This window comes from Nuphar pumila, chromosome 11 (assembly GCF_984573655.1).
Source record: "Nuphar pumila chromosome 11, dmNupPumi1.hap1.1, whole genome shotgun sequence".
NCBI lineage: Eukaryota > Viridiplantae > Streptophyta > Magnoliopsida > Nymphaeales > Nymphaeaceae > Nuphar > Nuphar pumila.
The window spans coordinates 118,617,515-118,644,246 of NC_143259.1; the positions used below are offsets into that span (position 1 = coordinate 118,617,515).

General features: G+C 38.4%; 1 protein-coding gene across 2 annotated transcripts; it reads right to left on the reverse strand.

The window, feature by feature from the left end:
* Positions 1-547: 547 nt before the first annotated feature.
* LOC149823115 (tobamovirus multiplication protein 1-like) lies at positions 548-25,651 on the reverse strand. 2 transcript variants are annotated; one of them, XM_089980566.1, is made up of 11 exons: positions 25,255-25,651; positions 16,943-17,033; positions 16,805-16,857; positions 15,765-15,857; positions 15,114-15,185; positions 14,686-14,758; positions 14,122-14,167; positions 13,915-13,978; positions 1,409-1,462; positions 1,143-1,220; positions 548-1,058 (listed from the first exon to the last, which is right to left on the reverse strand). In XM_089980566.1, the coding sequence occupies exons 1-11, from the start codon at positions 25,426-25,428 to the stop codon at positions 966-968; spliced, it is 891 nt and encodes a 296-aa protein (XP_089836692.1). In that variant the 5' UTR covers positions 25,429-25,651; the 3' UTR covers positions 548-965. The 2 variants fall into 2 exon arrangements, with proteins under 2 accessions (XP_089836692.1, XP_089836693.1); XM_089980567.1 differs by lacking the exon at positions 1,409-1,462 and having other exon boundaries at positions 25,255-25,569.
* Positions 25,652-26,732: the final 1,081 nt, after the last annotated feature.

Here is a 26,732-nt window from a genome sequence, read left to right on the forward strand (position 1 = left end):
ATTTTTTATTTTATTATTGCTAAATATACACAGGTGTTTGATATGGAACCATATGTTGGGAGTGAAGTGGATTTTCGTGGTTATCCTGCTTTTTTTCTTTCTTTTGGGAGACCAAGTTGGACCTTATACGTTTCATGATTTCCATCAACAGAACCTATAAAGGGGAGGAAGCCCAACACTCTTCTTTTCTCACATGGGACCAAAATTTTGTAACATCAACATATCAAAGTGACATGATCACTGGCATGCATCTTGGCAATAATCAACGACGGCGATCCTAAGCAGCCTGATCACTATTTCAGTGGATCTCTAAGCAATTCTATTTTAAAAAAATCAACATTTTACAAGTTTTTTATATTTTCTCATATATTTGAACTACAAATATGCCAAGATTTTTCTGATAAAATTTTCAAGAACAAATATTTTTATTTTATCACAAGATCTTTCCTTACGCTGGAGATGTTACCACCTTTGCGAACTACAATTTTGCTCTGGCAGGTAAAGATTGCATGATTGTTGTAGCTTTAGTCGATTTAATAGACTAATATAGGCCAATGCATCATTTTATATCCAATATAAACATAAGTCGGTCAACAAAATTATACAAGACGACGGTCGCTCAACAGCCAAAAGAAGAGCTCAAAGTCTCACGTGCTTACCAAAATCAATGAATCACACGATAAATACAATTTTTTTCACCCATAAACCCGGTGAGAGAGAGAGAGAGAGAGAGAGAGAGAGAGAGAGAGAGAGAGAGAGAGAGACTCCTACTTGGTTCCGGTACAACTCCTATATGCACCAAAAGGATGCTGAAAGCTGCTGTAACAAAGCATCCTTAAGACCACATGATTGTTCTCTCAATCCACTTCAGATTAAGTGCCCGTTTGGCCTCAAATTCAAACAACCATGATGTTCACTGCACAGTTGTAAATAAAACCTCCCGGAAGGTTTGACAGCTTGATCACTTAATGAATTGGATGGTATTGCCCAGAGATCCTTTTAGGGGGTAACTTCCGAAGGATATAAAGAACAAGTGCAGAAGGCATGACCTCCGTCAACTAATACACGCAAAAATACAAAAAAAAACCCTTCAGTGAAACAGCATAACCCAGATACCGTAGGAGCAAGAGAACACCACCTACCATATAATAAATCAGATTGAGAATTGGATGATCCAAAACATCGAGGGATGCACCAGAATCAAATGCAGACAAAGCAACCTGCAAAACAGTTAATTTCAGGAAGGAGCAGAATTTCAAATGCAGACAAAGCAACCTGCAAAACAGTTAATTTCAGGAAGGAGCAGAATTTCAAATGCACGCTTGATCTTATAAATTTTAATACAAGCACACATTCAGGCACTGATCCACAGTAAAACACCCAAAAGCTTCAAATACCACGAACTCACCACAAAACATCTTATGAGAAAGCAGGTACAGCATATAGCTGTAACGGAACCAACCTGTAGCAAAGAAACAATTTTCATCAATATGCAAAGCATAACATAGCAACCAATCAAATAAGAAAATGCAGATATCAGAGCCATTGTGCAACATGATAAAAACAAACAACTTAGTTATTTATACATGTGCATATTAAGAAGTCGTCAAACCAACTGAACAAGCAACCAATTTGTATTAACTACAGAAAATTTATGAAAGTTCGAATGGTATATGATCCAATAAGCATAAACTGTTTTAAGGCAAAAGGATATGGGTACAGGTTAGGGATGCAAACAGGGCAGATCCAGTATGGGCATTTTATATTTTTGGCTGTTGCGACCCATTTGCATCCCTAGTACAGGTGCAAAGCCAACTGATGCAAGAAAGAAGGAATTGCACATTCATACAGAAACAAGATATGAAAGTAGAAACAAGATATGAAAGTAGAACAGGCTACACCATATTGGAAACTTTAGTTGTCAAACAACAATAACACTATACTACTACCTGGCAAGGGCACAATTTTGCTTTGTCCATGGAAACGAGGCGTTGTATAACATCCAGATAATAACCAAAGTACCTTGTTTTCCAGTTTGCAGAAACTAATGATCCCCTATAGTTCCACATATCAAGAAAACCTCAAAAATTAGGCTAAATGAAGGATAAAAAGGAATTATGTTACATGTCTCCTGAAACAATGTTAATGGTGATGAAGATGAAATTCATCAAACTGGTTTTCCACACCAGATTGTAGTTCAGTAATTTCAAGAATACATAAAAAAATGTGCTCGAAGGGACACCAGTTTCTAGGATCTTTTCCAACACTCTTGCAAACTAATCCGTTGGAACAGTAGTTTCTTGCATCCATTTTGGGAATTTAGTGTGAATCAGGGGCATTCATAATGCAAATTGCTGCTTTAACTTTTGGGTCTGTACTCTGTTTGCTTTCTCATTACCCTTTTGGGCCACCAATGCTCCACACTTTCAAACATCCCAAGCTACTAAAGTTTTATGATCACATTTCATGCATTATCACATCCAAAAGTAGGTCAGTTTCTGTTATTTCAAGAATAAGGATTGACCCTTATCAGTCAAAGAGCTAACAGAAAGGTACTTCATCTCAGTGAAGACAACTGTGTCTGAGCCTGTAATATCGCGTATTTTCACACTTAGTTAAATTTGAGATTTTCAAGAATTTGGCCAAGTCTGGGAGAAAAATCGTTTGAGCTTCGATTTTAGACCGATGTTTTTGAGTCTGGGCTGAGCCCAGGTCTCATCGACAAGATCGAGGCGAGCCAATTGAAGCGTAAGAAAGAGTTTAATTTTCGACTTTTAAATTCAAGCGAAATTTGGGTTATTTTCGGGCGAAATTAAGAATTTAATATTAGTGTAATATGTCGTTGGATGCGTCTTGGAATTCTGAGCGTAACAATATTGTACTTTCCTTGATTCGGGATACGGTTGGCCCGAAAATCGCGTTTTTCTAAAAAATTAGCAGTTTGTCCAAACAGATCCGGAGTTGGATCGAGTTGGATCCAATGCATATGATCCGAATTATTATGGATTTGGATCATAGTTAATACCTACTTAAATATGGATTTAATCCAAATCTTGATCCATTTTCATTTTGGGTATGGGTTTGGATTTTTGGACCAGGATCCGGATCCAAATCCAAGCCCCACGTTTTTCCAGCTTTAAATTAAATATCAAGCTTTAAATTGGATTTTAATAAGGTTAGGGAGCCTTCTATGTTAATTTGACTATTTTTGGAAGTTTTTAGATAATTTTAATTAATTAATATTTAATAACTAATTAATTAAATTATATTAATTAAAAATTTTATTTTAGGGCTGTTTAGGACTTCTTAAAAGAGTCCATATACATGTCGTAGAAGGCTAATGAAAGCTTTAGAAAGAGTTCTAAAAGACTTAGAAAGTTTTAGAAAAAAAAGTCAAGGGAAAATTTTTAAAAAAAGTTTGGAAACTAGGGAGAGTTTTCCATATGGGAGACTCTCCAGCCTTTTTTGAAAAGGGATGGAGAAGGGAGGGCGTCACCCCCTCTCCCTCACTTTATATAAAAAAAGAGAAGGGAAAGAAACGAAAAGAAAGAAAGAGGGGGAGAGAGAGAAGAAAAGAAGGGGAAAGAGAGGAAGTGGGAGGAAGAAGAAGAAGAAGGCCATTCTTCTCCAGCCATGTTAAAATATATGTAATACCTATATATATATATATATAATATAGTTCTCATTCACTACCCGATAAGGGGTAGTTTTGTAATCTCGCCCAATAGGGGCATTTTAGACTTTTTCCTTTTCTTCTTTTTTTTTCCTTTTTCTTTTTCTATTTTTTCCTTTTTCTTTTTTGTCTTTTTTTATTTCTTTTTGTGCATTTAATGCACAGCCATTGGGGGCCCCAACAAAGAGTCGTTGGGCCCCCAACGGTCACAATTGTGACCGTTGGGAGCCCAACGACTCCTTGTTGGGACTCCCAATGGTCCCTCTCTCTTGCTTTTCTCTAACTCTCCCTCACTCCTCTCTTGCCTATAAATAAGTGGGGTCTCCCCCTTTGTAATGTGTGGCTTCTTCAAGCCCTTTTGTGCATTTATAAGATTTTATGCTTTCTAGCCATTATTGGCTTTTGTGTATGTCCTCTTTTGGACTTGTTCTTTGATTTCTATGTGTGAATGTCCATTGTAGGACATACATTTCTTTTCCGCATATTTCATTACATGGTATCAAAGCCTTGGTTGTGCTCTTGATTCATATTGCTAGTTGTCTTGTTTTATCTCTCTTTGTTTGTCCTCCATTCTTGATTATACAATGGAAGGAGAACAAAAGATTGATTTCTCCTTCAAGCTCAATGGTACTAACTACATGATGTGGGCCGCCGCCATGGAGAACAACCTCAAAGGTAAAAAGCTTTGGGGATACGTTATGGGCACCATTAGGGAACCTCAACTTCAACTTACGAAAATTGATGGTGATCAAGAAAAAGCTCTAGAAGGAAATGCTCGCATGAAAGCTATTGAAGATCACCAATCCAAGGTAGAAGATTGAGAAAGTAAGCATGCAAAAATTCTTGCATGGTTCATGAACAACGTGGAGTTAAAGATTTGCGCCAACATTGCTAAATTCCGCCTAGCAAATGAAGCATGGTTCTTTATGAAAGGTATGTATACCCAAAAAGACCTTGCTCGTCAAGTTGGGTTTATGGATCCTCTTCCATGGGGCCGTTTTTTATTTTACTCATCCTTTCATAAATTTTTTAGTATGCTTCTTTTATGCCAAAACATAATTTAATTCTTGTTAAATATCTTGTTATGGTGGTTGTGTTTTGATAATATAGTTTTTTTTTTCATGGAGGGATCACGCTATGTTTTGGTTAGATGTAGGAAGATATAGGTTGAAACAAGGTTGTATGCATGTATATATTTTTTTTGAGGATCCCGAGTATGCATACATTTTTTTTACAAGTAAGCATAATGTTCATGTTACATATTTCTGGATATGCTTATGTTCTGATTTGTTTATATGCATACGTGAAGGTGTTCACGTTTTAACTGTTAAAATGTATACTAAAAAACATTAATGCAAGTATAAATATATATACTTATATACATAGAGATACGTATACATATAACATATGTATACGTATCTCAATATATAAGTATATATATTTATACATTTTTCTCTTTTTACCCGAAAAGGGTATTTTAGTGCTTTTACATTTTGCGCATATTCCATTTGGAATATGCTGTAATTTTCCCTTTATTTTTTAATTCCTTTTATTTTTATTTTTCCCTTTTTGTATTTCCAAAAAGGTGCTTTGGGGGTCTCCCCAATAGAGTCGTTGGGGAGCCCCCAACGGTCACAATTGTGACCGTTGGGAGCTCCCCAACGACTCCTTTGGGGAGCCCCCTCTTGCACCTCTCCTTTCTTGTATAAATAGGGGTGTTCCCCCTTGTTGTAAAACAAGCTTGAGAGTCTCAAGCATTTGCTTTTATTTATGAAATACATGCATTATTGCATGTTTATTATTTATACGTTTTTTGCGTATTTTGTTCAAGTGTTGTGAGAGTGCTTTCGTGCACTTCTTTTATAAAGTATTTGTGCTTATATGCTTATTGTCTCTTCGTAGACAATTTCACATGGTATCAGAGCTCGGTTGGTGATTGAAGATCGTGGGATCCTCCCTTGTTCGAGTGCCTCGAAAACCGTGCCTTCGGATCTTCAGAGATTGAAGTGGTGGATCTTGCTTCTCAAATATTTTAGAAGGATCTTGTGCAAACTAGAAGTTGAAACATTGTATTGGTACGCCTTTTTTTCTCCTTCTCTTTACGCATTAATGGGTGAGAAAGAGTCGCACTTTGCCCTTGGCTTCAAGTTGAATGGGTCCAACTATCATATTTGGGCCGGGAATATGGAGACTTACATAAAAGGAAAAAGATTGTGGGGTTTTGTGCAAGGAACAATTCCGGAACCGGAACCCAAGATAACCGTAATGGACAGAAGTGAAATCAAGATTCTTGAGGGAGAGGAAATGATCAAAGCTCTTGAAGAATACTCCAAGAAGCACGATGAATGGGAAATGAAGAACTTCAAGATTCTTTCTTGGTTCTTCGCATCCGTCGAAACAAAGATTAATGCCAACATTATCAAATTCAAAAAAGCATCGAAAACTTGGCATTATCTCGAGAAAATGTATACATCAAGAGATCTATCCCATAAGTATTACCTTCAAAAGAAGGCCCTCTCCCTTACTCAAGGTGAAATGTCTATTAGGGAATATTTTGCCGATCTTTCCTCTATTTGGGATGAGCTCTCTATGCTTGAACCAAAATGGAGTGGAGAGGCAATTGAACTCCGCCACAAGCAACTTGAAGAAGATCGTTTCTTCAATTTTTTGAATGGGTTGAGACCGGAATTTGAGCAAATAAGGTCATCACTTATATCCTCATTTACTCCTCCCTCTCTTGAAGATTGTCTCACCAAATTAAGTGGTGAGGAGACTCGTATGAGTTTATGTAAACAAGGATCAAGTGTTCTTATGGTTCCTTGTAATCATGAAGAAAACAATTAGGTTAATGCCGTATCAAAACCCAGAAATAATGTAAAGACCTATCGTCCTCCTCATTTCAAATTCCAAAATCAAGGAGGAGATGGTAGACAAAGAGGAAAGAGGGACTATAGCAAGACTATATGTCATTTTTGTAAAGAACCGGGGCATATCAAGCCCGTATGTCCCAAATGGAAGAAGCTTCTCGCTATGGCCACCACCGGTGCACCACAAAAGGAAGAGGCATCATCAAGTGGGTCACTCTCGTTGAACCAAATAATGGAAGCCCTTCAACCTCTTCTCAAGGGAGCTACATCCGGTGCCGCCGTGTCTACTTCTTCCATTCCAGGTAAAGTCTCTTGGCTTTTGGACTCAGGTGCATCTTTTCATATGTCCCCAAACATGTTTTCACTTTCCGATTATTCAAAAAATGTTTCTCCATCCTTTGTTTCTAGTGTGGATGGAACCTCTCTTGAAATTAAAGGAATAGGTAATTTTGAAACTCAAGATTTTTTATTCCAAAAATTAGATTTATACCTAAACTTAACTTAAATCTTCTCTCTGTTTCTCAACTCTCGGACCATGGTTGTGATATTAAATTTTTATGTGATAAATGTTTAATACAGGATCGCCTGTCCGGGAAATTGATTGGGGAAGGCTTTAGAAAAGGCGATTTATACTATATGGAATCTCTTCAAGTTCCAAAATCTTTTTGTAATGTTGCCCGAAACAAAGATATAAATGTGTGGCACAAAAGACTTGGTCATCCTAATATCACCAAGTTATCTTATTTCCATTTTGCAAAGGACCTATGTAAAAGTTCTTTTTCTTGTAATGACTGTATTCTCGGAAAAATGCAAAGTTTACCTTTTGAGCAAAGAACTATGTTCTCATCTAAACCCTTTGAAATTGTTTATTCCGATGTTTGGGGACCCGCACCTGTTGTCTCAAAAGGAGGCTTTTCTTATTATGTTATTTTTGTGGATGATTTCTCTAGATATTCATGGATCTTTTTTCTTAAATTCAAACATGAAGTTTTTTCGTACTTTAGAACCTTCCATTCAATGATCAAGAATCAATTTAACAGTAACATAAAGATTTTTAGAAGTGATTCTGGAGGAGAATATCTCTCCAACCAATTTAAAATATATCTTGAAGATCACAGAATCATTCACCAAAGATCTTGTCCTAAAACCCTTCAACAAAATGGGTTGGCCGAAAGAAAACATAGGCATATCATTGAAACCACTAGAACCCTTCTTATTTCCCAAAGCATCCCTAAAATTTTTTGGGTTGAAGCAACTCTTGCTTCTGTTTATCTGATAAATCGCTTGCCTTCTAGAATATTAGGGAAAATATCCCCTTTTGAGATTTTATATAAACTCGAACCGGATTATAATAGGTTACGAGTCTTCGGGTGTAAGTGTTTCGTACTTACGGATAAGAATGACAAACTTTCTCCCAAGGCTATCCCCTGCGCTTTTCTTGGATATTCTGAAACTCAAAAGGGATTTCGATGTTATGATCTTCGAGAAGATAAGTTATATGTCTCTAGAAATGTAACTTTTTTGGAAAATGAAAGTGGATTTGAAAAAAATGTTTCTCAACAAGAAAATTTTGATTATTCCTTCCTTTTTGACTTATTGTCTAGTAATGATGATACATCTAGTGATGATGATGTATCATCAAACCATGATGAGGACATTGAGGGTGATGTCAAAGAACATAACCAACAAGAAGGTAGGATTTCAAGTGATCCAATAACATACTCACGTAGAAACCAAGACACCTTTAGAAGTGCTATTGATCAATATAGTGAACTTGTTCCTGTTCTCGATCACCGAAGATATGAGAGGAATAGGAGACCTCCCACTCGTTTTGTCTCCTTTGATTCCTTTTCACCCCGATATAGGGCTTGTCTTAATGCCATTTATTCTTATTTTGAACCAAGAAATTTTGAAGAAGCAAAAAAATGTATAGAATGGCAAGAAGCTATGCAAAATGAACTTAATGCTCTTAAAAGGGCTGAAACTTGGGATTTCCAAACTCTACCCATAGGAAAGAAAACTATAGGCTGTCGATGGGTTTTTAAGGTTAAAACTAAGAGCGACGGATCCCTTGAAAGGTATAAGGCTCGCTTAGTTGCAAAAGGGTATGGGCAAGAGTATGAAATTGATTATGAAGAAACTTTTGCTCCTGTAGCCCGAATGGTTACAGTTAGATGTCTTATCACTATTGCATCTATTAAAAATTGGAATATTTTTCAAATGGATGTGAAAAATGCCTTTTTAAATGACGATCTTAATGAAGAAGTGTATATGGATGCTCCACCAGGCATGGAGATCCCTAAAGATAAAGTTCTTCGTCTTCAAAAGACCCTTTATGGTTTGAAACAGGCCCCCAAAGCCTGGTATGACAGATTTACCAGTGTAATGCTGGAAAATGGTTTCTCCTCATGTTATACTGACACTGCTCTATTTACTAGAAAGTCTAAGGCAGGGATTGTAATATTATTACTATATGTTGATGACATGTTAATTACAGGTGATGATGTTCAAGGAGTCAAGGGTATTAAGTCCGTCTTGACTTCAAAATTTGAGATGTCAGACTTGGGTTTTCTGACATATTTTCTTGGAATTGAGGTTGCCTATTCGCAACGTGGTTATTTTTTATCTCAGTCTAAGCTTGCTTGTGAGATTATTGACAGATCAGGAATTTCTGATGACAAAGTATGCGAAACCCCTGAAGTTGTGAGAGCGAAAATAAAGATTGACGACGGTGTTCCTCTAATCGATCCTACTCCTTACAAACAGTTGGTAGGTTCTTTAATGTATCTCAGCATTACTCGACCCGATTTGTCACATGCTATACACATCGCCAGCCAGTTTCAGCATGCTCCTACAACCGTTCATATGAGTGCTGTGCTTCGCATCATCAGATATTTGAAGGGAACGGTGAATAAGGGAGTATTCCTATCCTCTTCTTCTGAATTAAAATTGCTTGCTTATACTGACTCAGATTGGGGAGGTGACCCTAGTAACCGTCACTCCACTACTGGTTTTTGTATTTTCTTAGGAGAATCTTTGATCTCGTGGCGATGTAAAAAGCAATAGAAGGTCTCCTTATCATCCACTGAAGTCGAATACAGAGCCATGGCATCTACCACCATGGAAATAGTATGGATTCGACGTCTTTTGGAAGATATGGGAGTAGTTATCAAAGAACCAACAAAGATATGCTGTGACAATAAAAGTGCAATCTACATTGCCAAGAACCACACATTTCACGAGCGAACAAAGCATATAGAGATGGACTGCCATTATGTCAGGGAAGAATACTTGAAGAAGGTCATTGATCTACCATACGTGACGTCTGAGTATCAACTTGCGGACTTCTTCACAAAAGCTCTTTGTTCGCCTAGATTTCATTTCCTTCTTGACAAACTTACGGTTATTACACCGTAAGTTTGAGGGGGGGTGTTAAAATGTATACTAAAAAACATTATTGTAAGTATAAATATATATACTTATATACATAGAGATACGTATACATATAACATATGTATACGTATCTCTATATATAAGTATATATATTTATACATTTTTCTCTTTTTACCCGAAAAAGGGTATTTTAGTCCTTTTACATTTTGCGCATATTCCATTTGGAATATGCTGTAATTTTTTCCTTTATTTTTATTTTTCCCTTTTTGTATTTCCAAAAAGGTGCTTTGGGGGTCTCCCCAATAGAGTCGTTGAGGAGCCCCCAACGGTCACAATTGTGACCGTTGGGAGCTCCCCAACGACTCCGTTGGGGAGCCCCCTCTTGCACCTCTCCTTTCTTGTATAAATAGGAGTGTTCCTCCTTGTTGTAAAACAAGCTTGAGAGTCTCAAGCATTTGCTTTTATTTATGAAATACATGCATTATTGCATGTTTATTATTTATACGCTTTTGCGTATTTTGTTCAAGTGTTGTGAGAGTGCTTTCGTGCACTTCTTTTATAAAGTATTTGTGCTTGTATGCGTATTGTCTCTTCGTAGACAATTTCATAACATGCAGAGTTGAGTTGTGGATCTTGTAGATACATGTCTGTACAAATCGGAACAAGTTACAACATGTTTTCATTCATGTAACTATCTAGTGGCCATACATAGTTTTAACGAGGAAAAGAGAATATTTTTTTGGGTTTTCACGGTCTGGCCGACAGGCCAGCCGAGTTCGGCTCAGCTGGTCAGGTCTGGCCAGACCTAGCAGTGCCTGGTCGGGCCTGCTGGACTGAGTCCAGCCGGCCGGGCAGGGCCTACTGGGCCGGCTCAGGTGCAGCAGCAAAAAAAAAAAGAAGGGCTTGTGGGCTGTCAGCCATGCCCTGACAGCACACGTACACAGGCCCAGGCTGGGCCGGCTCGGCTAGCCCGGGGGCTGGCAGGGTCTTGCCAGCCGAGCCTGGCAGTTGCCTGGGGTCAGTCTAGACTAAACCCAGCCGACCAGGGTCGGCTGGGCCTGTTTGGAATCCCAGCCGACTAGGTCGGCTGGGTGTAAACCCCTTTAAAAAAAAATGTACATGTGGGTGCTGAAAATTTTTGTTTAAAAAAAAAAGAATAATATACATATGAGCTGTGCATCTTTAAATTTCCAAATTTCACCGTTGTGAGTGTTTCGGTTATGTGCATACTAGAAAGTGATTTCGCATGCTTATGATGAATAAATTTTGCGCGATCAATATTCAAATGCATTGTTATTTACAGAGGTAACTGTAAGTGCTGCAAAAAAAAATAAAAAAATATATAAAGTGGTAAAACATTTTTTTATAGAGTTTTGGGGCAGCACATACACAAGCCCAGATTGGGCCTGTGCATGATCTGCCAGACCCGGCCGATGTGAACTCAGCTGGGCTGTTTTGGCCAGCCTAGGCTGGCAGGGTCCTGCCAAGCCCAGCTGGGTTGAATGAGACCAGACCGAGCCGACCTAGTCGGCTGGGTGATGAGCCAAATATATATATATATATATATATATATATATATATATATATATATATATATATATATATATATATATGCACTCTTAACACTTTATGAATGTTTAAATATGGAATTCGAACTCAAAATGCATGTTAAATCTCAGATGTTATTAAGTGTAGGTATTTTGATTTTAATATACATTAATAATGGGATGTTTTCATTCACATTTATTATCTTTATATGACATGCCTTAGCATTATGGTATTTTCAAGATTTTTTCGGGTGTATGTGCACACATAAAATGAATGTGTTCGATTATGTTATATACTTTTCAGATTTGTTATTTGCATTAGACTGCTTATGATAAAACATTGGTCTCACGCGTGCTAAGCATGAAGTTTATTCTCTTTTGACTGGAGTATGCCATGCTTAATTCAAGTGTTAATGTACGGTTGTCTTCATGTACATGTGCATATTTGAAATGATATGTTGTTGCATGTAATAAATGCATGAGTGCTCACATGTTTGACTCATGAACGAACATGTGCATTAAATGACAGCATGCAGTGAATCTCATGATGTGCATTAAATAAAAGTGTGCACTTGTCATAAGTATATGAATTTGCATAAAAGCATATACAAAAAAAAAATGACCACACTTAAATACTTGCACAAGGATGGTGAACACATGCATATGATTATAGTGGCTCATGCACATTATCGAATTGGTATGAATAATTGTGCATTTAGAAACATGTTAACATCATTGTATATATTGCATATCGTTATGATTTTTGCATATGGTGCATCGATGATCGAAATGAATCATCGTGGGCTTGGTGGGCTTCGAGCTTTGGCTTGCTCCTTCTTTATTTATTTTAAATGCATCGCAAAAATCACATTAATATTTTGCACTATTCTATGCTTTTCTGTAAACGGTGGTCCTGTGATGGTTCTCGCAGAGGAATGTGCGAGCTTGTGCCTTTGTTTGCATGCCAAATTGCAAATTAAATAATGAATTATTAATAATAAATAAAAATAAAAGAACAGTGTAATATACGTTTTGAGATCTCCCGTCGTTAGAATGAGAATCTTAGAGTTTGGTTTTTTTTGGGACCACGATGATACAAAAACTCTGTGTGCGCTATTGTTACCCCTGAACCCAATATTGAAGTTCTTTCTCCTAGCCACGATTTTAGGGAGAGTCCGCCACTTTGCCTAGGGGTGGTGTGTAGACACAGTTGTTGTTTTGGTATACCAAGAAAAGTGACATTTGTAGATGAGTGGTCCTTGGTGTCTCCGACATTAGATGGGTAGTCTAATGTTCCGAAGGCTTTTTCGGTCGAGGGCTAAGTTTGGAACCCAGTAATAAAATATAAACTATGTGCTAAGCTACCCTTTAAACCTAAATTGACCTTAAAATTTTTTACCCGTTTGGTGTATCCGCGGACAACGGTAATTAAAAAGAGAAACCTAAATTGTGTGCATTTAATAGGGACATGCATATGAAAAAAAAATTCTAATAAGAGGTAATAATTTACTCATGCATTGCACTGAAGCCATGCATATTCCTGCTATGCATTAGATCATTCATGTTTACCTGTTTTCTTAACTGTTAAATATTGGTGAATGCATAATGTTGTCCCCTAATAGTGTTAAATTATTACAACAACAACAACTACGCATGTTAAATGATTGTATTGCTTAAATTGTGATCTCTGTTATTTATTAAATGTTTTCTCATGCTTAATAATTGTCTCTATTGCATGAATGCTTAATCGAATTATGAATTTGTCATAATTGTTTATCTTTAAGTTATTGCATGAATTCATATCTGTATTCTTTATGCTCATTTGTTTTATTAAAGAGATTCGTACACAAAATTCCTCGGATTTTTGACACCCTATTTCTGTGATTTTTCGCAGTTGCAAAAGATTAGTGAAGTGACTCACTTCTGGGAGAGCTACGAGTGCTACACGTTTGCTAGACAGCTTCACAGATAGACAACGTGACTTTGCTTTGCTTTACTTTTTATTTACATTTAATTGTTCATGCACTCTAAATTTTCTTATGCTATTGTCTCGAGACTATTTATTACTTAATTAATAAAACTTTTGTTTGCTATTGTGTGGATGATAAATGTAAGATTCTTTGTGGTTGGTTGGTTATCCAATTGTGAGTGAAACTCTAAAGGCTCCGGGTCTCTGAAAATATTTTCATAATGGTTTAAAAAAAAATCATACTTTTTAAGGTGTATGAGTTGGGGTCGTTACAGAGCCCCCATTTTTTCCACACATCAAAAGGTTTCAAGCATTTTTAGGATCACAGATTAATAGATTTCACACATAGTGTCATTATTAGCAATAATCATTTGAGAAGAGCATTAAAATGAGAAGTTTACATGCAACATGAATATCAGATGGCAACATTAGCAGGTCAAAGACTATTGAGGGAAGCATGCATACCTCATGAAGCTTCTTTCGTCGTCCCTTTGATTCAATAGGGAAGCGTCTCAGCATCATAAATAGCCTGCCATAGAAACAGTGCAAGATGAAGCAAGGTGGAACAAAAAAAAGAATTTTACCAATAATAGCAAACCGTTCTCACTTAAAAATTTGGAAAAGAGAACATATCAAGTCTGCGACTCTCGCGGAGAATACAGAATATGTTACCTTCCTCCATAAAGTAGAAAGCCCAGAGCAGCAACAAATGATACGACTGGAAAAGAAAATTTTGAAGTATATATCAGCCAAAAGGTAACCGACAGACGAGCAACAAAAATCTCCAAATATGTATGAATAGAAGCAGAAAAAGAGTAAGAAAACAGCCATTGGAAGCACTCATTACAGCCTGTAATAAAACATGAGGAAAGGAAAGATACTTTTTTCACCATCACATAAGATGAGATAATAGAGTATAAACTCTTAGTTAAAACATCCACCAAGAAATAAAAGGGTAAACTCTTGGTCAAAACGCCCACCAAGTCGACTGGTGCTTAGAGATGACTTGCACGTGTGACAACAGGTCAGAGTCCAACATCTGGGGGCTCAGTCCTTTCAGATTTATTCAGATGCTTGGGTGGTGCTCTCATGCAAGGGCTAGGCAACAAATTCCATCCTTTATTAAAAAACATGGGCCTTGAATGATACTTATTTCCCTAGTCCACTGGACTCATGCAGATGTGTAACTAAATCCATGCTTTTTATACTTTGATATAAACCACAAAGCACACAAACCTGCTATGAACAGCTTCCCAATTGATTCTACAACAGCATTATCATTAATCCAGAGGTATATCCAGATGCAGACCTGATGCAAAGATATTGTCCAATTTAAGCAAGTTAAACAAAAGAACATAGCATAATGAAAAAGACTTGTTTGCAAATCTCAAAAGACCAAATGTTTGATAGGATGATGTCATTTCACTGTTTTATAATAACCATGAAAACTGACATAAAGCAAGGGAATAAACTGTGGCTAGTTCAAATATAAAACCAATTAAGAGACTAGTAACCAGATGTTTGATGTAGGACCTGTAGGTTGATACATTGGCAAAATGAGAGAGAGAGATGATAAATAGCAAAAGGGATTTCTGCATGTATCGTAAAGAAAAAACATGTCTACTTTAAGTTATATGATGAGCTTAGGTCATTAACATGCAAACCTGTATAAAATATATTCCACCATTAATTGACAAATAAACAGCCCGAAGCTTGTCTGTCGGTAGACTTCGTGCCTGTCAGTAATGGAACAAAGTGAGGGGCCAAACAAATATTTAATTTCTTTGGGAAATTCCCTGATTCAGACCACCTTTTACCTGATATTCCAGGTCAAACACCAATCTTTTGTAAATCCAAATCCATACCTAATGTTTTCCACAAAGTGTCACATAAGGACCTCGGGTTGACCTCCCTCAAACAAACTGGTCGGAACTTTCAGAGTTTTGTAAAATCCCTATGTTACCTTAAAACACATGATTGCCTTTTAAACGCATGATGGAACAGTGAAGAAAAAGAAGTGGTCATTTTCAGCATTTTCAAATATTTAACTCTGATTTAAGTGGTTGAGGATAATGATAGGTCACATCAGGTCCTTATTTGACAACTGTCAGAAAAACTTAGCTGTGTATTAAGAAATTCAGAAAGGTCTCTTTCTGTAATTATAGGCAAAAGGTATGTCTCTAAATGGAAATTTCTCCATTTCTTTCCATATGAATGCAGTTAAGTCAGTTGAAATCCCTTCTTACCAGAAAGGAACTAATTAAAAACCATTTCACAACTCGACCATGAAAACAGAAGTCAGATTTTCCTCCCACCTGATGATAGATCTCTGCCCAAAATAGGACAAGCAGTGTGTATGTAGAGAAGAACAAAAGCCCCGGGAGATCAAACAGAACAAAAAGAAAGACCTGTGCTACATAAGCAGTAATAAAAACATCATATGTCAGACATGGTAAAACTAATCAAATGCATTTCTTCAATGGGACTGAACTGACAATTTCTATTAGAAAAAATTGGAGAATCAAGGACTGCTAGATCAGCAAACGATGCAAGCCAAGATTCAGGCGGGAGGAGTGCATGAAACACAACCACATTATTGAAGCTGCAGCAAGAAGAAAAAACATGAGAAGCAAATGTGACACCGATTAGGGTTTCTTTGTCACATTTGTCAAGTATATATGCTACAAAACTTGATCCCTCTGCCTCATAAGACCCAATAATAGAAGAAAATGGCCCAGTACATGATTTTATAAGGCCAGAAACTGGAAAATGGTAAAAAAGATGAAAGTAACCCCCTACAAAAAAAATGACAAAAATGACCTGGCTAGTACGTACATAGTATACACAATGTATGCGCAATATGAATATACACTACAATTTCACACACATGACACATGATCCAAAAAGTTCTATTTTTGACTGACCAGTACTCAGTAACAAGAGAACTCCCCATGAAGATGAAATGCAGCCAGTGCGTGATGCTTACAAAGTTTACTGCACCCAGTTGCACATATAACAAGGAAAGCAAGCACAAGATCATAACCATATGGAAGTTCAATGGGCATGAAACAGACAGAACCTATGATCGCTGATCTCAGAAGCTTTTCCAGATTTAGAGAATGGGGCAATTCCAGATTGTATTGGAGTATATATTGATGCCATAGGTATTTTAGGTTGTTGTATCAGCTCAGAAAATACAAATCAGAGGCAACTAAAGGGTTCTAAAACCATGAAAATAGCAATTTTTTAAGGGCAAACATGAAGGGACAGTCAATGGCTAAAACAGGAATCTAATAGGACAGCCGATGACCAATAGCAACAATAGATGCATTTCCTCTACAGGATATTAACTCACCTTTGGCTTGAACGAAAACACTTGCTTGTGAAATCCAAATAAGATGGCACGGACTACAACAATGCATCGAATAAACAATAAGAGAATGGAAAAAGATATATCAGGAAAGGAAGAAAACAAGGTTTAATTGTAACTTACGTCCATTTACAATGAAGTTCATAAGATGGAAAACCTTCTGAGTAGTCCATCCATATTCTGGCACTCGTAGCTCAATACGAATTAGTTGAATCTGTCAGCCATAACAAAAACTAAGTACAAGAATTTGATTTTAGTTGAAAAAGGACACACTTTTCTGCCATAAATACACAAAACACAGGAGATAAATTAGAAATTAAAAAAACAAAGGGCAAAGAATTGCATTCACAAACTAGCAAATGAACCATTATAGACCCACCATCCAATCCCAAAATAAGAACAAATAAGAAAAGGAAAAATTGATATGAAGCACAAACAGCTTCAGCCATAGAAAACTGGTTATGCATAACTGTAAATATAAAAATAATCAGGAAACTGGGATATATACATAAATAAAATTATATAGGTCTGCTATCATGCATACACACCTGACCCTTTTTTTCCTTTTTTTCTTTTGGCAAAAACAGATGAAAAGAATGACACATGTAGTCTGTAAAATGTGTATGCATCCTCTCACAGTCTGAAGAAACTAGCTAGAGAAAAAGCCCTTCCAATCCCAAATATCCATTTCTTTTCCAAAAATTTGTATGAATATACTTTTTTTATACAGTTTTACATTTTCCCAGAACTACCCTGCAAAAAATAGGCTATCAACTTTTCCAAGTTGAATGTGGAAGACATGTAGGGTACGTTTGGTTTTCTGGCCCATGCACGAATCCTAATAAAATGTGATTTGGAGTCATGTGAATCAGAATTGCAAGTGGCCCCATGTGATTCTGATTCTCGCCCAAATAAGAAAACAACTCATTTGCAAAAGTAAATGAGAGTCGTTTTCTCAAGCCCCATTCTCTCGAGTTTTTTTTTTCTGACATGAGAGAATGGGGCCAATGAGAATCATTTTCTCATTTTATGAGAGTGATTCTCATGTGGTGTAAACAAACGTCCCCTATTGTTCAAAACAAATAATTAATTCTTTTGTTCAGTGTAGCTGAGATGCGGATGCTTAGATGGATGTGTGGAAATACAATAAAAGATAAGATTCGGAACGAAGAGATACGTAAGAAGGTAGGTGTTGCACCCATTGAAAATAAGATGCGAGAGAATCGTTTACGGTGGTTTGGACATATTCGGCGAAGGCCTAATGATGCTCCAGTTAGAAGGTTGGAGAAATGGGAAAATATATTAGTTAAAAGAGGTCGGGGTAGGCCTAGGAAGACTTGGATGGAGATGATAGGAAAGGATATGAATGCTTTGAACCTCACCGAGGACATGGCGTTGGATAGAAATGATTGGAGGAAAAGGATTCATGTGGAAGACCCAAAATGAATTTCTTTTTTGGTTCATATCGCTGACCCCAATTGTTTTGGGATGAAGGCGTAGTTGTTGTTGTTGTTCATTTAACTATTATTTAATTCATAGATCTTTTTTATAACACACACACACGCTTGCCTCTGGACACAAAAATGGAGTATAAATTAGTAAATTATCCATACAGATCCTTCTGTATACTGAGAATTCATAAAGAGTTGCATAAGAAACAATATAGAAGGTTGAGTCTCAACAGCACCCGTAGGAGTTGTTCAGTTGCCAATCAATTAGCACATCCAATATATTGTCGTAGGGCACAATTAAACATTAAAAGGTTTCCATGATTGTAGTCTTTCATAAACCAGCTTTTATAAACAAGAATGAAGAATCCAACCAAAAAGCTCATTAAAGTACACTCATGTCCAGCTTCACGAGTTTGGTGTAAATCACACTGTTAATAAACAATCCAATACAGAGGACTTTTTCTTGCATGTCAAACAAATAATACAGGCTTTAGGATGTTGAACAAAGTTGCCCTTCCTAAATGGCAATGTTCCTTGATCTCTCTGAATGCAATGCCACTAACAAGTATGGTTCAGTGAGCACAACAGATTTCCAATATAATCTGCAGTTGCAGGTCAGTTCCTTACTGAACACCATATGTCACTTTTGCCAAATTCTTCACATTAGTTTTCTGTAGGGACCATTCATGTAGAAAGCACTCTCATGAGTTAGACACCAAAACATTGAAAAACAATAAAAGTAAAATCTCATTCTTCAAAATTCAAAATAAAACTACCTCAATAAATGGCTATAAAGTAGAAACTTACTGCCCATTTAATCCACTGGCTCACAAACTATGTATATTCTCATTTCACTTGTTTTTACTTTAATGCAAAATGAAGCAGACAAGCAGGTTAGTAGGAAGATTCAGCTTTTTTAAAGCCTAAAAAGTTAAGAACATGTTTTCACACTTGCTGCATAATCTAAATGTAGGTACCAATCTCGTTCTAAAGATTTATCAGCAAGAGAAATTCTAACATTAAATTAAAAAGATTCTTTGGAAAATATCAGAAGATATTGGTACTTTAAAAAATATATTTATATATAGGGTTGTACACGAGAGGTACAAAGGAAGATGAAGGGTTGTACATGAGAGACAAAAAAAAGAGGAAGGGTGATACTTTAATTTGATGAGAGAGTAAGCATTATATTTAACGAGAGAGAGAGAGAGAGAGAGAGAGAGAGAGAGAGAGAGAGAGAGAGAGAGAGAGAGAGAGAGAGAGAGAGAAGGAGTAGGCATGGGAAGGTGCATCCAAGAGGCCACCAAATGACAGAGTAGTATTCATTGAGAAGTGCAAAAGAAGCCTACCTGTGTGATGAGTAAAATAAGAGACAGGAGAGGGGGCAATAGGAAGTGTGGTGTGTAAGAAAACAAGTTCCCAAAACAACAAGAGTTGACACTCAAAGAGTTTCACCAAAGCACCAAAGGAATACACAAGCCAAGAATGGGCTTACAAGCAAACACTCACTAAAGAGGCAAAACACATGTAATAAAATAATATTTTATTGATCGATCTATGCAAGAAGGCTTACATTTAAGAGGGAGTTTGACCCCTATTTATACACACATAAGAGTCTCCTAAGAGAGATGTTGGGAGAGGTCCCAACAGCTCCAATAGAGCCGTTGGGCTCTCTTTCACATTTAAGAGGGGGCTTCACCCCTATTTATACACACAAGAGTCTCCTAAGAGAGACGTTGGGCTCTCTCTCCAATGCCTCTCTAGCAAAAAGGTGGCTGAAAAAGTAAAAAAAAAAAAAGCAAAAAGAAATTAACCTAGTTCTACACTAACCCAGTTACTATTTTACTAGTTAGGTACTAACATAACATATATGTTAAAATATAATCTATATATATCTATATGTATATATAGAGAGATACATATACATATATATTATATATATATGTTTATGTATCTATCTATCTATCTATATATATTTAATTCTTGTAATACCCACTAGGGGTAAAACAGTCTTTTCCCTTCTTCACGCATATTCCTTTTGAATATGCTCTTTTCTTTTTTCTGTTTATTTTTTCTATTTCTTTTTATTCTTTTTGTCTTTTAGCAATTGAGAGGCCCACATCATATAGACGTTGGGCACCTCCAACGATCAATAATATGACCGTTGGAGGGGCTCCAACATCTATATGTGGGAGCTCCTCCAAGGGTCCTTAAATGTGTATAAATAGGGGATTTTCCCATTGTAAAGGTTAAGCTTTTTGCAAAGCTCTCTCACTTATTCAATAATAGTTTTCTTTATTTTTATGCCTTTGTGCATTTGTATTATTTTGTGAGTGTTCATCTTGTGCCTTTGTGCACACATTTCATATTGTGAATCTAGTGCTTTTGTGCACATAGTCTCTTTGAATACATTTTCACATGGTATCAAAGCTTGGTCTCTAGAAGAATAGCTCATGTATTTGCGTCATCACGGTGGTTGCCTAAAAAATCGTGCCCATTGTAAAACCCACGGTTTATTTAAAAAAAAAATTATTGTATTGGACCCGGGCCGGGTTGGGTCGGGTCCGGACCCGACCCAACCCCCTTTTCATTAGGGTTTTAATAACCCGACTCAGGAAGAGGATTTTAAGAATCCTCTTCCCGAGCGCCGCCCCCCACCTACGTTTTCGAGTGGATTAGGGAAACCCACCAGGGTTTCCCCATTCATCGCCCCCCTGTGCCCTTTAAGATCAGCGTAGGAGGGCGAGGGGAGGCACGCCTCCCTCTCGCAGCTCATCCCCCCCATCGCACCGGCCCTCTGCTCCTTCCCACGCCGACGCCGATCGACGACACCGGCCATCGTCGTCGGCTTCTTCCCAGGTACATTGTGTCCTCCCTCTTCTCCTCTCTCTCTATCACCTCGCCGGGAGGCCGACAGGCGACGCACGACCCCTGCCGCGCCTCCCACCTCCCCTGCGCCCATCGGAGGCCCGACAGGTGGCCTACGAGCCCCAGTCGTCCCCTTTTTCCTCCATGAGGGTTCGCCGAAGTGCCAGCAGGGGGCCAATGGCCCCTGCGACACCCCCTCGCCCCGATCTCTCTCTCGCTTCGGCAGGGATTTGTCCCCCTGCCATCGTCCTTTCGCCGGACGGCAGGGGCTCGACCCCTGCCGATTCGCTGTCCTCGGCAGGGGTGCGACCCCTGCCGTTTCAGTGATGTCGGCAGGGGCGCGACCCCTGCCACTTTAGTGTTGTCGGTAGGGGCTAGCCCCCTACCGATTCGTTGCTGTCGGCAGGGGCTAGCCCCCTGCCGCTTCAGTGCTGTCGGCAGGGGCGCGACCCCTGCCGCTTCGCTGCCGTCGGCAGGGGTGCGACCCCTGCCGCTTCAGTGCTGTCGGCAGGGGCTAGCCCCCTGCCGCTTCGCTGCTGTTGGCAGGGGCTAGCCCCCTGCCGTTTCGTTGTCGTCGGCAGGGGTGCGACCCCTGCCGCTTCAGTGCTGTCGGCAGGGGTGCGACCCCTGCCGCTTCAATGCTGTCTGCGGGGGGCTCGCCCCCTGCCGCCTCGCTGTTTTTGACTGGAGCCTACTTCTTACCTGATCAAATTTTTTCTTTCATTTAAAACAACTAAGCTTTTTATTTCTTATCTCTCCATATTTATACCCTAATAAAATCTCTCTCTCACACATTTTCCCTCACACAAAGCGCCTTCTTTTTTATGCCTAATTCTCTTTGTTTCTTCCTCTTCTCAATATCTCTCTCCTCATTTATTACACCACACATTTCCCAGTGGCTCCTCCCCCCTCTTTTTCTCTCCCTCTCATTTTACCCACCTCACACTTAAGCTTTATTTTCCTTCTGTATGCATACTAATTCTCTTTGTTTCTTCCTCTTCCCAATATCTCCCTCCCTCATCATATATTACACCACACTTCCTAATGACCCTCTCCTCTCTCTTATTTTACCCAACTCATACGTAAGCTTTTTTTCACTTCTCAATGCATACTACTCTCTCATTTGGTGGCCTCGTGGACGCACCTTCCCATGATACTCCTTTCCTCCCTCTCTCTCTCTCTTAGTCCCCAACCCCCTTTCTCCTGTTAAAATAGCATAGATTATGTCCGTAATGAATTCTTGAGAGGAACTATTGAGTTTTCATATGTCACATCAGAATTTCAGCTTGCAGATTTTTTTACCAAAGCTCTTGTTATTCCTTGTTTCTTGTTTCTTCTCAACAAACTTTTGGTATTTACACCATAAGTTTGAGGGGGGTGTTAAAATAGTATATATATAGCTAGTATTTGTTTTGATAGCTGTTTAATCTTTTCCCCCTTATAATAGACACTATTCATTAGGAACAATTTTCTCATTTTCTTATTTTTTATTTTCTTACTTTTTTGTCTTTTTTATTGAGAGCATGAGCTCTATGGTCATTTGACCATAGAGTCATTGGTGGCTCCCCATCGGATCATAAATATGACTGTTGGGAGCTCCAACGACTCTATTGGGAGCTCCCCAATGGCCTCTCTCTCATGTTGTGTATAAATAGGGGTGTTTGTCTCCCTTCATTTCTTATGCTTTTGCTAAGCATATTATCAACCCTTTCTCTTCCTTTTGTCTCTCTTGTACGACCTTCATCTTCCTATCTCTCTCATGTACAACCATTTATCTTCGGCTCTTCCTACTGTCCCTCTCTCTCTCTCTCATTCTTTGAAATAACATAAAATGTTCCATCTTCATTACTTGTTCTGGTTGGCTCTCTCAGAGTTAGGCCTGCTTCTTCTTCTCCTTTTTAACAGGATTTGAGTCTCTTTTTCAACATGTTTCTCCTTTCATGGCGCTTGTGCAGCATATGGTACAAGTATGGCTTTTGTATGCACTTATCATGTTGCAGTGCCTCTGTGGAAACTCACAGTCAAAGGAGGAAGGACAAGAGGTGCTCAATTTCTGATATTTGGCAAAGAAGTGGTAAAAGCCGAAAGGATAGTCTGTGAGTGGTTCAACACTGTTTCTTTTGTCATTTCTCTCACTTATTTGATTGGCATTCTTTACCTCCTATGTGACCAGGTATATGCGTTTGTCTATGTTTTTTTTTTATCTTTTTTTTATGTTTGAGGGGTCTCTTTTCTGTACCTACGCAATGTAGAAGACATACTTTGGAAAATAGAGGGAGAATGACTAAGTGGTGTGCTACCGTTTTATTTCTTATCTCCCACTTATCAAATAGCCATTTTTTTGTTAATTTGTAACTTTTGAGTGTTTCTTTCTTGGTGGGTCAATAAGGAGTAAAGAAGATGGTCATGGAAGCAGGATGAAGGATGAGAAGGGTTCTACTATATACATATATATATAGTAATAGGTATGTGCTAAATGAAACATGCTAAATGGGGTTTCCTGCTCTTCCAGTGTTTTTTTTCCAGTTCCGAACCGACCCCGTAAATGTGTTGGGCATGGCCGATTTACAAGGAATCCATACCTGGATCACGTGTTTTCGATGAAAAAATGATATTGGGAGCATTGGAAATTTACAAAGATTTTGGACCGTTGATTTTTCAAACGTTATAAAAACCCACCCATGTGTCAGAATAGAACACTTCAAGAGATGATCCCTATAAAATCAAGTATATAGATCACATCTGTACGCTCAGAATTTAAAAATAAAATGAAAAAACCTGAAAAACTCATTTAGCACGTTTCATTTAACATATTCCATTTAGCAGGTATCCATTACTATATATATATGGAAGGGGGATCGTCCAACTAAAGGAAGGTCCAAAATCTACAACTAATGATAATCGAAGAAGTTCCTTCTCTAATGATCAAGTTTTTCATTGATCGGACTTTACATATTGGATTTTTCATTCATTTAGTGAGCAGCATGTTTTGGATTATGATTTTTTTATGTTTATATGTGTTTTTGAAAGCGCTAAAAATCAACCGTCCACAATACTTTGTATTGTATTGTGAGAGATTGATTTTTCACGTTTTGAAAAACATGTTCATATGTGGTGTAAAGTCTTTGAGTAAAGCATATTTCTTACTAAATAAATTATAAAGAACAAATATATGAGATTGATGAGATGCTCAAGCATTGAAGAAGGGGATTTGCCTCATCGACTTTGGTTGTAGATTTTGGACTTTTCTTTGGTTGGACGGTCTCCTTCCTTTATATATATATATATATATATATATATATATATATATATATATATATATATATATATATATATATATATATATATATATATATATGTGGAGAATGAAAACCTCTCCAATGGAAACCCTCCCAAACCCCCTTAATAGATTTTTTTGTGTCTTTTTCAAAATTCTGACCATAGAGATGTGTTCAGCGTGATTGAGTTACTGTATAAATCGACATTTGGATCATAAATTTTGGATAGAAAATATGATATTTGGAGACTCAAAAATTTATGAAAATTGTATGCCATTGATTTTGAAACTTATAAAAACCTATCCATGCATCGGAATCAAATGCTCTAAGAACTGATTCCTATAAAAACAGGCATATAGATCACATCTGTACGGTCAGAATAAAAAAAACACCAAAAATCCAATAAAAAGTTCATTCGGGAGGTTTGGGAGGGTTTTCCATTGGGCAGGTTTTCATTTCCATATATATATATGAACCCTTTTCGTTAGGACCCTCTAAAAATTGTACTTTCAAATATTTTTGCTGTGCACACAAATTCCAAGCACGTACATTTGCGCTCACATTTACACTAAAATACAGGACCCATCCAATTCACACGAATTCTCCATCAAACTCTTTGCTAATCCAGCGAAGAAAAAAAGGAAAACTTTTCCGGCGTTCATTACTCCTCGTTTTCCTCTCTGATTGACAACACAACAATCTAGAGCGGGTAAAATGAAACAAGCAAACACATTGATGAAGTCGAGCTCAGGATTCAGGAAGAGGATAAATCAAGCTAGGAATAACTAAGAGAGGTGGTGAAAGCAGGAATTTAGAGGGAAGGAGAGAGGGATCTGACCAGAGCGACGGAGGAGACAAGCGCGTAGGCGGCACAGAGGAAGTAGAAGATCCCGTCTTGCCACCGCGACGACTCGTTGATCTCCGTCCACCAGTTGGCCACCGATGTGAGCTCCGGCGCCCACCAGCCAGCCATCGGCTGGAGCTCCGTTACGTTCAGGCCGAGCCTCGACATCCCTCGAATCCGGCTCCAAATCGAGGCAAGCCAAAGAAAAGAAAAAAGGAGGCCTCAAAAGGAGAGATTTTCCACACACACACACACTTTCTCTCTGTCTCTCGGTTGCAGGTTGCAGCACGCCTTCACCTCACGGTCCCGCAACACTTCCACCTACGGTTCCAAGTTCCAGGCAAGAAGAAAAGGAGGAGCTCCGCAGCTGGCTTTTCAGAGAGCGCGAAACAAAAGCTATCCTCGAGTCGAGTCCTTTTGGAGGTCAAATTCGGAAATTTGGAATTAGGCTCGCTCCACCTGACGTCTGCGGTATCTTGATTCCATCCACTCCACTCTCCTACAGAAGGGCTTTATTTATTCAGAAGTCCTCCCGGGTCGGGTCGGGTCGGGTCGGGTCGGGTCCGGTGCTACTGTTCTGCAAGCAAGTGTGCACCACTAATACCAACTACCAAAGTCCCCTTCATCACGTGGGCTCTCATCATGGTACGCACCCACACTACCGGCCTTCTTGCAGCTCCTCTTTTTTTTTTTGATAAATTGTAATAATAATAAAAAAAGTAGAAGGTTGGGAGAGGAGGGCGGCTCGCTTGTGATAATAATAATGAAAGCGACCAATTACGGAAGAAGGCCCTTCGTTTTGCTGGAATGACGCTCTGTTGTTCATGTCATGTCACGAGAGACGGGTGTGCGACCGCTGAGTGAAGTGAACTACGCCTCCTCGCGTCTCTCACCTACCTCACCAAGGGCCAATGATGTCATCTCAAGTTCAATAGAGTAAATAAAAGTCTTGGCTCGTAGTATTTGTTCGAGTTTATGTGGGTCCAGTCGTCAGCTGATCAAGTGACGTTACACGTGCTTAGCAGCAGCTCACCATAGGTTAACTGATCAGAGAGAGAGGAGGTAATTGCGTAATTTTCCATCGTTTTCACATTTTCATGATTGAGTCTCTGTCTCTCTCTCTCTCTCTCTCTTATATATACGGGGAAATAAGGGTAATCCTTTTCTGTCCCATTAATGATTGGTGATTAGTGTGAACAACAAGGAATTCTTCCAATTGGATGATGGGTCGAAAAGATTTTGAGTGTGGCATCAGCCTACCGGACTAGGCTCGGACGACGAGCTGCATGAACCTCGAAAGCTCGGCATGCTTTTGAATCACCAACGCACCAATGTTTGGAAAGGTCCCTCGGCCCTATTTGAAGAGGGCTCAATTGTAGCGTCGTGCTGAACTTGGAGGTTTCATACAAGAAACGAAGAGATTTTGTCTGCGCTGATTTGGTGGGAATTGAGCAGCAAAAAACCACAGTCCG